General features: G+C 36.4%; 1 protein-coding gene across 9 annotated transcripts in view; it reads right to left on the bottom strand.

Moving 5' to 3' along the window:
- Positions 1–858: 858 nt before the first annotated feature.
- The window catches only part of YAP1 (Yes1 associated transcriptional regulator), a 131,423-nt gene continuing 114,825 nt past the window's right edge, over positions 859–17,456 (bottom strand). For all 9 annotated transcript variants that reach the window (XM_064288844.1, XM_010595421.3, XM_010595415.2 and 6 more), the window contains 3 exons: positions 9,447–9,577; positions 6,338–6,450; positions 859–4,940 (listed from right to left, as the gene is read on the bottom strand). In XM_064288844.1, coding sequence (XP_064144914.1) covers positions 4,702–4,940; positions 6,338–6,450; positions 9,447–9,577 — 483 coding nt within the window. In that variant the 3' untranslated portion in view covers positions 859–4,701. The remainder of the gene's footprint in view (positions 4,941–6,337; positions 6,451–9,446; positions 9,578–17,456) is intronic.

The following is a 17,456-nucleotide window of genomic DNA, read 5'->3' as shown; positions in this document are numbered from 1 at the left end:
GATAGAGAAGAACTGTCCCATAGGATTTTCTTGGCTGTAATGTTTATGGAAGCAGATCACCAGGTCTTTCTCCTACAGAACTGCTGGTTGGGTTTGAACTACCAACCTTTAGTTTAGCAGCTGAGTGCTTAACCTTTGGGCCACCAGGGCTCCTGGACTCACACTGCTGAACTTCCAACCATTAAGTGTAACACTCCTTACGACAACTCCTGTATCTATAGACAGAGTACATGGTTTTGAATTAAGGCATATGACCACTATATTGTGCACTAAATAATGGAAATGATCAACTTCAAGCTACACAAAATTAGTGGTCTACTAATGTGAGAAATTATACATTGCATAATTTAGGAATGGATAAGGGTGATGGTTGAACCACATGATAAACACAATGTCACTAAACTATACATGGGAAGATTGTTGAAATGCCAAATGTTTCCTTACATATATTTACAATGTTTTAAAATTATACATAGCAAAATATGAAGTTTCCAGATTTGCCTCAACGAAAACTGAAGTCAATAAATGAAGATTTTATAAACACACCAAAACCAAACCAAACCTACTGCCTTCTAGTCGATTCCAACTCACAGCGATCCTATAAGGATAGAGTAGGATAGCCTCATAGGGCTTCCAAGGCTGTTTAAATCTTTATGGAAGCAGGCTGCCACATCTTTCTCCCATGAAGTGGCTGGTAGGTTTGAACTGGCAACCTTTCAGTTAGCAGCTAAGCATTTTAACCACTGCACCACGAGGGCTTCTATTATAAACACACAAAAATAAATCATCTTCAAAGACAAATCTACTTCTTACTCAAAGTTCAGGACCTACCACTTAAATATGTCAATATTTTTATATGTAAAAACTGTAAGTGATAATTATCACTAATATCCATGTTATATTTTAGAGACCATGAGAGTGTATTTTGGAGAAGTAAAACCAAAGGCTCTTTGGGAAGGCAGTGAGTGTCACTCCTCAGTTTCCTCTGTGCTGTTATATGCTCTAAGGTCATTTCAGGATAATAGAGGCACAATTCCGCTCACATACTATGACTGATGGGGATGGGCTAACTATAGAGTACAGACAGATAAAATTCTTTGAATTTTATCTATCTGTACTTCAAAAGTCCCAAATGTCATGCTCAACTATAAGAAGCAAAACTAACCTTTAATTTAACCTATCTACCAGTTACTACCGAAATCACTTTTTAATTTCTTCTATTAGTAGTACTTATTCTACTGGAAGACCATTAAGAAGCCAAAAAAAAGTCTTATATATTACCAATTGTTAAAAACAACAAAGAAGAGTTTAAAGAATATATTTGAACCATATAAACAAAAACGTATTACATAAGAAAAATTAACGTAACAATTTATGTAAGTACCTAACATACGAGCATGCTCTTACATCTAAAACAAAAAATAAAAAGGTAACATTGGTACGATATATATATATTTGACAAGTGTGCATTAAAGAATTCTCTAATATAAAACATTTAAAACGTGGAGAATACTTTTTTAAGATACAGAAAATAATTGTTAAGACAGGCACACCCACAATTCATATAAAAACATGCTTGCCAAGACAAAATTCATCTGAGCACTCACTTGTCAGATGTGCAAAAGCTACAAAATTGTTAATCACTGGAAGCTGTCTCTCATTTTGCACTGCTTGAGTTCCAACACTGATTGGTATGAATTCTGAATTACATAATTACTGATATTTTTCAGTCTCTCTGCCATGGTTCCATATAGAATGCATCTACTTAATATGAATACTTAAAACAGCAAGGTTTTTTGTAAAAAGAAGAAATCACTTCCTTATTTTTTCTTTTTTAAAAAAAGCACTATATTTAGAAAAAGTTATTACAACAAATAGTGCTTTGAAAGTTCTGAAACTCCCAGTCAATGTGCTCCATCAGCCGTAAGTAAATCTAAGAAACCCTTACTGAAAAGAACACAAATATAAAAAGCTGATAAATTTAAAGATTATAAAATTGGTTTATTGTAAAAGCAATTCAAGAATACCCAGTTAAAGTCTTATCCCAATGCTACCCAATACAACCAGTTAAACACTTTTACATTAGAAACAAGGACATAAAATAAGCAAGACCACATCAAGGCGGTGATTCAAACTCAAAAAGAGGAAAGGACTCCTGGGTCTCCTTCAGGTCGTATGATAAGATCAAAGCTCTGTCAGGTACCACAGTGCTGCTACAACATTGAGGTATAACTGGGGAAATCAAAGTTGGGGGGAAATAAAGAGCTGCATATTCTTGTTTTGTGGGTGTACTTAAGTGACTGAAATTTTAGGAACAACTGCCTTTAATGACAGCGAGACGCAAGACAAATCTTTATTGAAGAGAAAGAAGCTTATACTCTATCAAGGTCCCACTAAGTCTTCACAACCCCTCTACCTTCCCACCCTCCCCCAAATCTAAAGCTACTCTGCTGATATACAAAATGCAACCTTAATCTGTGGCTTAGTAGCAAATTGTAGGCACTCCTTCCAAGTAGCTTTGATCTTCTGCACATGAAAACAACAACATGCTGCACCATCTACATACTCAATTATGCATTCTAAGTATAATTTCTTATTGCTCTAAAAATCAATGCTTCTGCAATGGCCATTTTACCCTCCAAACTTAATTCAAAATTTAATCTCTGATGTTTTCTTAATAAAAGCCTTAGAGTCATTATGAACGTCAACCTATAAATCATTATATACACAGTGACTGCACTTCTTGAGCACTCAAAGTATTTAATATAAAACGCCTTAATCTCAACTTTTGCACTCCTCTAAATCAAAGGGCCAAAATACTTAGATTTTTTTTAAGTAGAAAAAAATGTATCTTCCCAAGCAGAGGCTTTTCATAGCAGCTTTGGCCAGGAGAGATTTTATGTGTGTTATAAACCCTTGAAAATAAGGGCTTATCCTAGAAACAATGAAAAGACCCTTAATCATAGAGGTGTTAGCTGGTGCCACTATAATTCACAACCAACTATTACTTTTAGCTTATACTGAAGAGTTGATTCATGCTCATTTTGTTCCTTTAAAAATACTCTTTGGAAACCATTATTACTCCTGTAGACACATACTCTAGTTATATCTCTTCCTGTAAAAATAAAGGTAAAATCAAGATTATCTCTATTTCTTTGCTAAATTCAACTACCAATATACATTTATTAATCTGATCACTTTACCACTAATTCATGACCTTCCAGCGTTCTACACACTGTCCAGGGTCAATTTTCAGCATATAGAAGTAGAAGCAAGTCTTGCAAGAAAGACCAATCTTGTAGGCAATTTTTCAATCTAGTCTTTAATGTGTTCATTACAAATGAGAACTAAAGCACTAGACTTCACTTCCAAAGCTAAGTGAAGGTAAACTTCCAAAGCTAAAGGAGGGTAATCTACTATATGGAGCTTACTTCCGTCATGCACATTATGAACCTACTCAGTGATTTCCCATCAAGATAAAATTAGCCTAAGGGAGTAACCAAAGGGAAAATAAAGCCATTTTTTGTTTGCTGCTTTCAAATTCATCAGATAATATTTACTGTATGCCCAGAGGGTATGTGGTACTTCTCAAGGCACTATCCATAACAGTACCCTTTTGTAGAACACTGAACTACCTCAAACACCTGCAGACTGCTCCGACCAGATTTCAATTATCAGTAAAATAGATACTACTAGCCATGTATTCTAAATGCATACATTCAAAGCTACCATTTTAAAATAAACGGAAAAGCAGGAAAACCTAAACAAAAAAAGATATACTCTGCTATCACACTATCATAAACATTATAAGTGTGTATGTGTATATAGAGAGCAGATAATCAAGATTTAAATAAGATGGTAAAAAATGAGAAAATGTAGATTTCACCAAAAGAATTCTAATAACCTTACCACACTACCATTATAAACAGATTCACTAATAAAGTAATTTGCCTAGGTTCCGACAAAACCAACCAACCCCCCCGCAAAAAAAACAAAAAAAAACAAAAAAAACACAAGACCTATACTAGCGTATGTGGCAATAATTAATATATTTCTATGGAAAATGTCTCATGCCTTATAAGCTCCTAAAATAAAATCAAGGTCACTACGTGACTAAAGATAGCACTAGGAGGAAAAAAAAAACAAAACAAAACACTGAAAGTAAAACAGTCTTCAGCCTTGGTTTCAGCTATCTTTTCAAATCAGCATTAAGTACTTAATATCACATACAACATATTTGGCTTGTCAGACCAGTAAGTCATGTTTTTCCACTGGCCAAAGGCAGCTGAAGAAACAATTGTTTGAACAAACTAAATGCTGTGACATGAAGCATTTGACTTCCAAGTCTGAGTATTTAGTTAAAATGATTGTTGAACATCTAACTGGGCAAAAGGAATGGTATCCATCATCCAAACAGGCTCACTTTCCCCAGCCCCCAAAACGAACAGTAGTTATAATAGCAAAAGAAACAAAGTTTTTTTTGATTCTTTAGAGCCAACTGTGAAAGAGGTCAGCAATATATTAACAGCAGCAATGGACAAGAAGAGCAAAATAGTGGATGAAAGAATCTTGCTGGACGTTTGTTCATCTTTTTCTGTATGAGCCAGAAGATTGCGACTGCCTTATTTGGGAAATTTCAGGTATGTACGTCTTATCTCCTTAGATCCTTCACAGATTTAGAATTCAGTCTACCTGAGGGCTCTATAACCATGTAAGAAAGCTTTCTTTATCTAGCTTGGTGGCAGCCAAAACAGATTCCATGTCATTAAGGATGTCAGAACTCAAAGCTTCCTGCAGACTTGGCATCAACTCCTCCCCTTCTATGTTCATTCCATCTCCTTCCAGTGTTCCAAGGTCCACATTTGTCCCAGGAATGCCTTCAAGGTAGTCTGGGAAACGGTTCTGCTGTGAGGGTAGGGTGCTTTGGTTGATAGTATCACCTAGTTGGAGGAGAGATAACGAAGTTCTTTTTGAAAGGCTAACTCAGAGCTGTATCACATCAGCATAGAGAAATGCACAAAGAAAAACACTCCTGACTGACCTGCTGAATTCAAACCCAGGGTTTATTTTAAGCCAAACAACCCAGAGATTAAAAAAAAAAAAAAAGACAATCCCAAATTTACTTGCATTCGTTCAGATATTCAATCAATACCTTGACTGCTTATTATTACGTGCTGAGCACCGAAGAGGATCATGAAAAAAAAAAATCCTTTGAAAGTTATGCAGCAAGGGGAGAAAGAGCCAGTACACTACACAGTAGCAGAACTGTACCGTCATAATAAGATTAAATGTAAAAATAAAGGATACAGACCAGTCTGTCCCGTTAAGTACTCTTTTGGGAAACATTAAAATAAAATACTCTTTTCCACTCTTGGAGATTCACATTTATAATAACAAAACAAGTCTCCCAGAAATTCTTGAATATGCTTCCAGGTTTCCCAAACTTACCTGGCCACAGACGCTTTTTTGCACATGACAACATTAACATTCTACAGAACTTCAACAGAGAATACTTTCAGAAAAAATAACATAAGCCACTAAGTGCTGTAGGGGTTTGGAGAAGAGAAAAATAAGGAAGTAAGGAAAGGTTCTGTGAAAGAGATGGATTTGAGGCGGCTCCTAAGGGCGATTAAGATTTAGATAAGCAGAGAAGCATCAAAGCCATGAACTAAAAGAGCTCAGACACAAAAGACTTGCCAAGCACTTTCAGAAGACAGGCTGACAGCTAAAGAACTAGCTAGCTAGCTAGTTGCTAAAAAACTAGCTAGATAGAGAATGGCTTCATTTTCCAGGCAATTCATGCACTCTGACAGAGCTGTAAAGCCAGGGTCACCAGGTAAGCCACAGGGGAAATGGTTCCTTAATTACATCTATGAGGCAGGTTATTTCTTAGCTCCTCCAAGAGAACAATAAAGTAGGTAAGCCCCACCACCTAGCCTCTCCCACCTGACTTCTGAGCCCCATAAAACCTTAGCTGGACTAAAAGCCCTCAGAGAAAAGGGAGACAGGCAGTGAATCACATACAGAAGTCTTCCTCCAAAACGAAGAATAGGGTCCCCAATTACTTAGTCACCTAACCCAACTGGACATGCTAAAATAAGTTATGTCATCAGTTTTATTTTCAAATAGAGCTAATATATTTATGACAATTAAAAACTGAGGAGAGACTTAAATTATAAATCACCTTATAGAAACAACACGGGTTCAATCTGAACTAGAGCTGTAGGGTGTTCTTCTCAATCACCTCTGTTAACAATGGCTTAAGAGACCCGGTGATTACATGACTATTTCTGACAGAAGGTCAGGTTACTTACTGACAGGAATAAAGAACACCAACCTGTATCCATTTCATCAACACTGTTCAGGAAGTCATCCGGAGTCCGGGGCACACTGTAGCTGCTCATGCTCAGTCCACTGTCTGTACTCTCATCTCGAGAGTGATAGGTGCCACTGCAAAGAACAAGAGTTAAAGACTGATGCAAAAATTTAAAAAATTGATTGAAGGCAAAAATAAACACCAACATGATTAGAAGATTAGAAAAAATTCTTGCCCTGCAACGTCCAAAACAAGCACCCTCCTTCAGGGTCCAGACACAGCCCATGTGCTATGAAGTGAAGTAGACAAGTTAATCCTAACTGAAGTTGGCAGCTTTAAGGGGCCAAGATCTCTCCTTAGCTTCTGGGCTTCGTGGCAGTAGAGGAAAAAAAGATAAATGTCACATTGGTACACCTAGTTTTCCCAGCTGACGGAAAATTAACTACATAGGTAGTCTCTCTGTAATACCATTTGAATCTGGTGGGATCCGCTCACTTGTTTCAAGATTTCAATTCCCCAGGTGGTACAGCATAGGCACAGAGGTAAAAACACAAGCTCCAGGTGGGCGCTGAGACAGGCCTGTACTAGACTTGTGTAAATTCCCAGCTCTGGTGCAGAGAGCGTAAGCTAAGGAAAAAAAATCAACCCAAAATAAAGAACCAGGATTCCTTTTGGACTGGGCCAAAACAGATGAGTCACTGACGATAAGATAAAAACCCCTGCTTTTATTTGGGGTGGTGGTGGTAGAGGGGTGGTGGACCCAAACGGCTCATCGTAAGATAAACACCATATAGCTTAAATTGAAGGAAAGATTAAAAAACATAACAAAACAAAACTATGAGGCACACCCCTTGAGTAAAACAGGAAAACATGAGCCAAGAAGATTTTTACTTTAGGCTAAATGAAAAGTTTCCCAGATTTTCACACAGGTCTGATAAAAAACATCATCAGAATATTGCTTTCATAAATAGAACACTTTCCTGAGCCAGAAGCACGTAGACATCAGCTGGCTTTGACTGCAAAATTCTTGTATTCTACTAAGTTCAGAACATCTTATGGAAAGAAGTTTGAAACAAGGCAATTGTTACTGTTAATGGTCTCTGTAACTTTCCCCAAATTGGACATTTAAGCAGCTGTTCAACTTATACAAAAGTTAAAAAAAAAAAAAAAGTAAAGACAAGCTTTAACAATTGCTCAAGTTTAAGTGCTCCGTGCCCAAAATTTCTTCCCTAAGTTTCTCAGTGCATTTGCCTCGTCTCCCCTCTCCCCCTCACGCCTTCTGTTGCAATCACTGGTTTGCTCTAATGCTTCTGCCAGATTTTGCTAAGATTCAAAAGCCTCACACAGATCCAAGAAAACACAAACCTGCCTCTGAGACCATTTGTAAACAATGAAGCCATGTCTGAGAAGTCCTCAGGATGTGGTTTGTTTTTATTTTGCCGGCCCTGATCTGGGCCAAGGCCTGGTCCTAGTCATCACTTTATTCCCACTGCTAAGCATGGGGCACATGTCAGACACACAGAATGGATGAATTTACAGAGTTGTGCAGAGTTCATTCCAAGCACAGGGAAGCACATGGGCATTCCTGAGGACAGAGTTGACAGGTCCACTTTTCTGACCCGGAACTGCTCCCTGTAGAACCCCACCTCCCGCAGCCCCCATCACTTGGTAAACATTCACAGAGTATGTGCGACTACATGACAGACACTGAACGACCTCTGGGAATACAGAGGTGAACAACAGTAGAAGCACACTGGTTATCTGCTGCTCTGTGATCCTACCAGAAAACAGAAGCTCAGAGTGCAGCCCAGTTGTCCTCTTAAATGTTAAGGAAGAATCTTCACAAACTATTGGTGGAAGAATATGCCATCTATCCATTTTTCTAAATAGTTTACTTTTATCCCTGCATCAATACATACCGTCAATTAAGATGGGTGCTGGAATTCCACTGATCTAGAATTCTCCTTGTGAAAAAAGACGTTCTGTGCTATGACCTTTCCTATTAAGCCTTAGTTTAATTTTGAAACTATAATCTTGTAAAAATCCACCCAATTTCTGGCAGAGCTTTAAAGTGTATGTGTGTCAGAAGAGTAAATACAAACTTAAATTCATTTAGGAAAGCCCTCAAAGTCAAATCTCCCAACTAGACCACCAGAACCAATCTTAAGGCTGGGCAAATGATGCGAAATTCTATTATACCAAGTATTTTTAGCAGGATAAGATATTTTGTTTTTTTCTCAGAACTGTAAAGCTTTCAATTCAACTGGTGAGAACTGAAATAGTAGTATAATAACTTTCCTAAGTCAAAATACCTGGAAATATTTTTTGAAGTGTGTTTAAAATTGGTTAAAAAAAATAAAATAAAAAGCACAAAAACCAGAAAGTACTTTTTCATATTTTTTAAAACAGAAATATCTTTTACGGTCTTAAAGAATGAAACAGATTTAGTCAAATCTTAATTTTAAATGGTCTTTAGGCAAGGAATATGACCTGTTTCAGCTCGTGCAGTTTTCAACATAGCACTACATACAGTAACATTTTTGCAATCTGCCTAAAACCCAAGATTTGTGGTAACTCATTCAAAAGCAACCTTAAGCTATGCTATTTTCAAATATTATCATTAATCTTAATGCATTTCTTGAAAGAAGCACAACCTTACATTTTATCTCCTTGAACTATAGCCCTTAAGAATACAAGGCCTTACAACGTGGCTGTAGCAAAACCTCTCAGACCAAACACCTATGTGGAAAATTCCTTCCAGTGATCTTTACAATGTAGTCCTAAGGAGGTCTTGGATGCAGTTCATTTGCTTTCACAGAAAGGCATTCACATGTTCCTTCATGATTCTGTAATTTTAAATAACTGTTAGTCAACAGTATAGGCAGAAGCAAACACGTTTTGACTTTGAATAAATATCCCCTCTGCAAGTCTGAACAGCTCACTTCCTCTCACAGGAGATGGCTTTTAATCCTCAACTTTTATTGTAGTTGCCATTTAAGGAGAGATTCATTTACAGCTATGGTTTTTGGCCCACACAGATGTTCAAAAAAGCCTATGACAAATACTCAGCAAAATGATCTTAAAAGCTGTGATCTTTTGCAGATACTGGCCAGTAGCAACTCTCACCAACCTGTTAAGAAAGGGATCTGAGCTATTGGTTGTCATTGTTCTCAGTTCCTGAGATATTCCCGGAGAAGATACTGGATTTTGAGTTCCACCATCCTGTTCCAATGTTGGTAACTGGCTACGGAGAGCTAATTCCTAAAAAAAACAAACATGAACGAACAGAATCAGTGTACCAATTAACAAATGTATAGTCAAGTTTATAGAAATAAAATGTACATTAAGGTAACTGTGTACATATAAACTTCAAGTATTAACATCTATTTTAAAGTTAAAACATTTCCCAGTCAGAAAAAAAGTTCTTCTATTCTAACTTTCATGTTATTAAAAATTAAGTTACTTAAATTGAAAGTTTATCTAGTTACGTTAACTTAAAAACGTAATTTTTGTTATTTTCCTTACTCTAGCAGACACTCCCAAATCCCCCTTTGTGGTAGAATGGTATCTGGCCTTTAACAGGAATTCTTCTTCGAGCATATTTTTACTCACCAACCCTCAGATGGTTTTGTGTGTTCGGCACCAGCAATAAAAGCAAAGAAGTAGGAAGAAAGACATTTGCTGATTTACAAGACACCACTCTTCCCTCCCAGAGTACTGTTTTACAAATATCTCACTTTGACTTCATATTTTTCTATCTTGAGCCAGATAGAATATGCTCTACCCTCTAGCAGGGAGAAAGGGCTAAAAAAAAAAAGACATTAGAAGTGAAAACACAAGCCCAAAATCTCTCTCCACCATAACTTAACATTTAAAAATAGTATAAAATGTTAACTTTGAGGGGCACTAAAAAATTTCTTATCAGGATTCTACCTTGAAACCCGAGCAAAGGCTACAACCACCACCCTGACGGTTCCTGATGGCTTGCCTCAATGGGCTTCTAAACTCCCAGGCCTCTGCCTATATGCCTAGGACATCCACCAGGCCAGTTCACCCCTGTCCTTTCTCTTCCTTTCAGTGTTTCTTCCCTCCCACCAATTTCCACTGTGGCTCTTTAGTTCTCTAGTAGAGTTATCTCTACTAGAGCATCAGCCTCCTCTCCCTCTATTTTTTTCGTGTGGCTTGAAACATGGCTTTTCATCATGAAGGTAACTGAGACTCCTGAAGCCTTCCTGAGCCAAGGCTGCTCATTGAGCCACACTCCCACCATGCCCTCTTCACTCCCACCACCGCTAATACCACTGGGTCCAGAGGCGGTGGCTCTGTACTGCCATTTCACTCTCATGCACTTCTTTTTATTTATATTTATGCCTTCTTCTTCTTATATCATCCTTTAAACCTTGGTTTCTTACCTAGAGAATCATGACAGAATTCAGAGGTCTCTGAACTTGGACGGGGAGAAAAAAAATCACACCTTTAATTTTCACTAACCTCTAACTGAAATTAGCATTTTCCTCAAGTATGAATTTAGGCCACAAAAACAGAAGTATTCACTGTACCTTTGACTTTTCATCAATACAGACATTTTCATATTACACTGTAGTTGTTGCAAATATCTTGAAATATTATTTATGTTCATTTCAGTATTATAGTAGTTATAAGACACACTGTTAAAGAACCCTGGTGGAGCAAGGTTAAGCGCCTGGGTGCTAACCAAAAGGTTGGTAGTTCAAATACACCCAGTGGATCCATGGGAGAAAAAAACCTGGAGATTTGGTCCTGTAAATATTACAGCCTAAGAAACCCTGTGGGGGAAGTTCTGCTCTGTCCTATAGGGTCTTTAAGAGTCAAAATCGACTCGATGGCACACGAGATCAAGACAGACTACTAGATCCTACTTACATTATTATTAAGCCATGTTAGTATCACAAATTTTTATTTAGTATTTTAATAACTGTATTTCAATAAAATTCCTTTTCCTTACAATCCTATACATTAAAGAAAAACAAAAAACAATATTTTGAAAAGTGATCCATGGGCTCAGCAGATTGCCATGGGAGTTAACTGTTCCTTGTACTCAATTTTCTGATTTCTTAGCTACTCCGCCATACATATGGAAGAATTTTAAAACCTCACTCAGAGTCTCTTGCCATTCAAAGTATTCTCCATGTTTCACTATTAGGGTGGGTGACTCATTCAATATGAAAGCTTCTTGACTTTCTGCATTCCAATGATCTTCATTTCCACCTACTTTAATCACTCTCATCACCACAAAGACCTTGTTATTTGAAACCAAACTACCTCTAAAATCTTAAGTCATGTTTGGGACATGGATGACGATGTCTCAGCTGAACCCAACCGCATTCATTCATCAGCCTGGAGCTCTCAATAACCATGCACAAAACCCATGCCAACGCCCTATTCTTGAAATTCCATCCTTTAAATTGCAATGATACTGATCACTTCATCATTGTACTTCAATCACTAACTACCTAGGTCATAACCTGGACCTAGCTGTTTTAGAAATTTCTCCCCCAGAAGTCTTACACACGTTTATCCCACTTTCTGACCACATTTTTCCTTCCACGCAGTTCCTGCATGAGCTTACTTCCACACTACCAGTCTTCTAACCTTGTAGATTCTAGACCCTTCTCCCTTCTTACTCTTCCAAACTACAGCTCCTTCCTGGCTTTTTTCTTCCCTACCAGCTTGAACTCATGGCTGATCATCTGAAATACAACACGAGCACCTTTCAGATTCCTGATGCACACATAATTTTATCTCAATCCAGTAAACACCAGCCTGGCATCAATACTAAAATGTACTCACTTAATTTCTATATTGAAATTGCTGAGAAATGCTAAAGCAAAATCGTACAATTATCCAGACTGTTATCATTACAAATTAACAGTCTCTGGCTTTGGCTGACCCACTCGTTAGGTAATTTTCCATGAAAATCCTATCTCCGCCTAAGATTGTATTAGATAGATGTCATGTCTTTAACACTCTGAGAATATGTAATAAAAGCATAGCACTTATCACATTATAATTATTTACTTCCTCTGTGTTCCTTGCGGGCAGAGTGAATGAATGAATGAATGGACTGTTCTGGAGCTTAAAACAATAACTTCAAATACTCTGAAGAATCTATATTGCTCTTAAAACATGAGAATATATTTAGCAATAAACTTTACTGAGTAAATAGGCTATCATTTTCCTAACTTTTTATTTTAGCCTTTTTGATAAAGTTCCTACCTTTCCAAGATCGTTTTATGAGATTAAAGCTAATAGTCATGTGCAGGCTCTTTGCTTTTGCTACTTTTAATTTTACCACTTTGCTCGTTCAAAGCTTCCAAATTTTTACATTTTGCTTCCTTTAGTGACTGAATTTCTAGTGTCTGTACACACTGCAATCCTATCAGATTTACAAAGAAATGTAATTTAGAGAGGTGAATAAAGAACATAAATCACTCCAGGATGCCTAAGGAGATATCCAACACCCCAAAAGGCTATGGAAACACATTATTATTAAGCTGATATTTGAGCCATGCCTAAAAGTAATTAACCTAAGGATTCACCTATATCAAACTTGTAAGGATCCAAGGAATAAAATGCTGCTTTATTCAGGTATAAATACTTAGTCAGTTTTGAAACTTCTAGCTACAGCAAACAGAACAGGGTTGAATAGATACCCTAAGACATTTTTTAACAGCTTGAGGTATAACTGATGTTCAATAAATTACACCTATTTAAAGTGTACCATTTGATGAGTTTGGCATAGGTATACATCCATGAAACCAAGATAATCATCCGTAAGTTTTTTCCTGCCCCCAGGAAATTAAAGATCTGCTTTCTGTTACTATAGATTAATTTGCATTTTCTAAAATTTTATGTAAATGGAATCATACAGTATGTATTCTTTTTCAATTAGCCTGGTTATTTTGAGATTCATTGATGTTGTATCAATAGTTCATTCCTTTTTATTGCTGACTAGCATTCCATTTAGGGATATACTATATTTATCCATTCACCTTTTGATAGATATTTGAGTTGTTTCCAAATTTTGGCTTTGTGTAGACATATGCTTTCCTTTCTCTTGGATGAACTAAGAACTTTAAAACTGAGAAATGTTCTAAATGTTTCCTGACAACTAACTACTTTCACTGTCTTACTCCTTATTTTTCTATGTGCACCAATGCACTGATTTTATATAGGGGTAAATAGTTTAAGTACCAAATACATGTTATCCTATTTTTCTTATCCTATAGGAAATGATATTGCTATTAAAAAAAAAAAAAAAAATTTTTTTTTTAACAGGAAATGATATTGCTATTTAAATGAGAGAGAGAAATATAAAAAGAGCCAATGGCCTATTGAGCCCACTAGCTCACGAGTCCATAAAAATCTTCAACCGAAAGTAGGCAAACTCATGTTTTCCTTTACGAACCACCCTGGAAAGTTCCCTCCAGAACAAGCTGGGATCATCAGTTTTATTCAGAGTGCAGATAGCTCTGACTCCAAATATGTCCCAGATTAGCTAAGATTTATAAGCTCAATGGGAAAAGCCACCACATTTTTGTATTATTACAGAAGAAAATGAGCTAAAAATACTCATTTCATTTAGAAAAACTCAAATACTCTAAAAGAACTATTTAACCTTTGAAATACAAAACAGAAGCATGATTAAGTTTTGGCTGAATTTCTTATAACTTGCTTACTTTCCATTTTTGAAAGTCTGTCAAACTATTTATTTTAACTACCTTTGGGAAAAGAGAAGTTAAAACACTTGTATTTTTAGCTCAGCATTCTAATTTTAGATATTGTGTTCAGGATAAAATAATCCAAAAACTCCTTAGAGATAGACATAACTTTCCACATGAGATGTTACAACTGAAATCAGTTTTTGTAGACAATCCAGTTATGTCCCAAGCCTTATTTTCAAAACAGCTGTGCCAAATTTACCCAATTGCAAAATATGTTCCTTTTCATCCAAAATTTGTTTTGATAAAATTATTTCAATGGAATAGGCGTATACAGATACACAGGCTTAGTTTTAAATGCAGTGTAATGGAGAAAGAGTTCATATGGAGTACATTTTTTGATTAATTCAGATTAAGTAACTGCATTTCATACTTTCCCATATTAAAATAGTTGTTTTTTTCCCCCAAGGTCTCTAGAAAAAAAATCTATACAGCTCTGAACACGTCTTCAATATTTTATTTTGAAAAGCTCTACTTTCATGTAGTACGGTCACTGTTTCACATTTACAATCCTTGGCTAAGAATATAAAGAATTACAAACTCACTCAAAATAGAAACCCAAGATTTAATTGTTCCTCCCTGGAAGCAGGACAGCTTATGGGAAGAACCCTTTTTCAATCAGCTCTGACTACATGTTCACTCGTCTTCAATGTCAGACTGGGTAAAACATGGAGTAGGGTACATCCCCAAATTTCCATTTCACTTATAAGATCTGCCTTCTTAAAATTACGTGTGTGTGTGTATATTTATGTGGGAAGTAGAGATTGCTGCTTTTAGACTCCACTGAACTCCAAAATTGTTGGTTAAGAATACTAAAAAAAAAAAAAAAGGTTGGCCTCTTTTCCTATGTAAACACATAAAACAAACTTCTCTCCCTCCATTTATGCCAATTTCTCCAAAATATCAACAATTTTTTTCCTCTTTCTTGCTGAACCTGGTGAAACAAATTATGTTCACAGTAGTTGAAAATATTAACGTAAGAATTAATGACTTAGACTTAATGGTCTGACTGAGACTAGAAAGACCCCGGTGGTCATGGCCCCCAGATCTTCTGTTGGCCCAGGACAGGAACCATTCCCAAAGCCAACTCTTCAGACAGGGATTGGACTGGACAATGGGATGGAGAGAGATGCCAGTGAGGAATGAGCTTCTTGGACCAGGTGGACACGAGACTATGTTGGCATCTCCTGTCTGGAGCGGAGATGAGAGGGTAGAGGGGGTTGGAAGCTGGCGAAATGGACAAAAGAGAATGGAGGGAGGGAGCGGGCTGTCTCACTAGGGGGAGAACAACTGGGAGTATTTATCAAGGTATCTATAAGTTTTTGTGTGAGAGACTGACTTGATTTGTAAACATTCACTTAAAAAAATTAAAGCACAATAAAAAAAAAAAAAAGATGACTTATGGATGACCCTACCAAGTGAAATTTAATTACTTAAAAAAAAAAAAACTTCTTAAAGGCATTTTGTCTTTAGCAAAACTGAGTTATATAAGTGTGTATCCATTTTTGGATCATACATGGCACACAAGTACTTTTTTTTAAACAATATTTTATAGTGTTTCAGTGAAGGTTTACACAGCAAATTAGGTTCCCATTTAACAACTTCTATATAAAAAAAAAAATGTTTTTTTTTTTTAATATAAATTGTTCAGTGACACTGGTTTCATTCTTCACAATGTGTCAACATACTCACTGAAGGTACTTTTTAAAATAATCTACTTGTTTAAGGAAAGCTAGTTTAGTGAACTGAAAACCCAAATTTAAAAAATGGAGGATAACTCTAAAAATATACATCTTATAGTTTGTCTTAATGATTGCAGTTTATGTTGACAATTCTAAAAATAGAAAAAAAAAAGCCATTTCTTTTAATTGTTCAAGACAGGCCTCACCACACTCCATATCCCTGGAACAGTCTTAATCAGTCACACATTATCTGGTTTTGCTATAAAGTCACAAAAACATTCAGCCAATGCGTAGAATACTTTTTTTTTTTGAATGTTTATGCCGTTTACCAAAGTGTCTTCAACTTCAGACCAGCTTTTGAGTAGGAAAAGTGTATATGTGCGGGTTTAGGGATAATTACGGTAGCTATATAATAATCCTAAACTCTGAAAGTGCCATCCAAAACAGAGTTGCTATTTGGTGTTCCCAGCTCAACCCTGAAATACAACACTCTTTTTCAAATCTTTGGAATTGAAGAAATAAATCATCATTCAAATAAGGAAGAGGTGATTTTAATTTATACAACAAATGAGATAAACTATTAAAGCATGCAGGGTACAAGGCTAAGTGTCCCCCTTTTTCTACGAAGTTCTCCACATATCGATTAAAAAGAAAATATAATAGGTGCATTGAAAAACCCAAATAAATGTATGACTTAGTCAATATTAGGACTGCAAAGAGAAAGAATCTTGGAACATGTGTTCAGTAGGAATCTTGAACAGCTTTTCTACTGTCTGATAACATGAAAGACAGTTTGGACAAACAGACCAACAAACCCAAGCTTTTTGCTATTTCTAAGTTCAGCGGGAAAAAAAAAAGGTTGTTGGCAGTTACTGTAAATGCTTTCCCATAGCTGAACAGTGGTATTATTTTGCTTTATGTGACTAAACTATGGACATCCGAACCAACCTTTTCACCACTGAGGCTAATGGTGTAGTGCAATAGCTAAGTAACATTAACACTGTAGGTTTTATCACCCATGAAACCAGTGACTGACTTTGATGTATATTTATCAATACCCATAATGTCAACCATACAATATTCATCAGTTGCAAAATATTCAGAGTTGTAATTTCTACGAACAATAAAGCAATTATTTGCTCAGCAGTAAAATTAAATAATCCCATATCATTCCTCTGGCCTCCCAACTTTAAATGAATTACATTGGAAGCTGAATTAAAACATCTACATATAGCTATCTTGTTTCTATTTTCTGGACAATTTTGAGAATTCTAATTAGGCTTTTTTTTTTTTTTAATTAGGTTACTTGGGGATGAGTTTTAAGCTAAGTCTAATAAAGGAAATGGAGAAGCTTAATTAGTAGGAAGGAAGGGGGAAAAAGCAAGGCTCTTACTATGGGGAAAGGCTTGTGAACAGAATCACAGCAACAAGACAGAGAGTGCATTCAAGTGATGGAAGGGTGACTGGCTTAACTAGCATCAACGAAAAGAGACGGCTCCTGACCACAGACCATGGGCCAGGCTGCAAAGTTTACACTTGACCTCACAGGTATTAAGAACCACATTTTTAAGCATAAGAACAGACAAAAACATTCACACTCAGGGGAGACTATCTTTCCTCAAAAGACCTTGAAACAAGCTGGAATGCATTTCTAACCCACTCTCTCAAAAGGTCTCTCCAATTTACAAAGGAGCACTG

The sequence above is a fragment of the Loxodonta africana genome, chromosome 7 (genome assembly GCF_030014295.1).
Source record: "Loxodonta africana isolate mLoxAfr1 chromosome 7, mLoxAfr1.hap2, whole genome shotgun sequence".
Classification (NCBI taxonomy): Eukaryota; Metazoa; Chordata; class Mammalia; order Proboscidea; family Elephantidae; genus Loxodonta; species Loxodonta africana.
The sequence above is the reverse complement of the archived record's forward strand: the minus strand, read 5'-3'. Positions and strand labels throughout refer to the sequence as shown.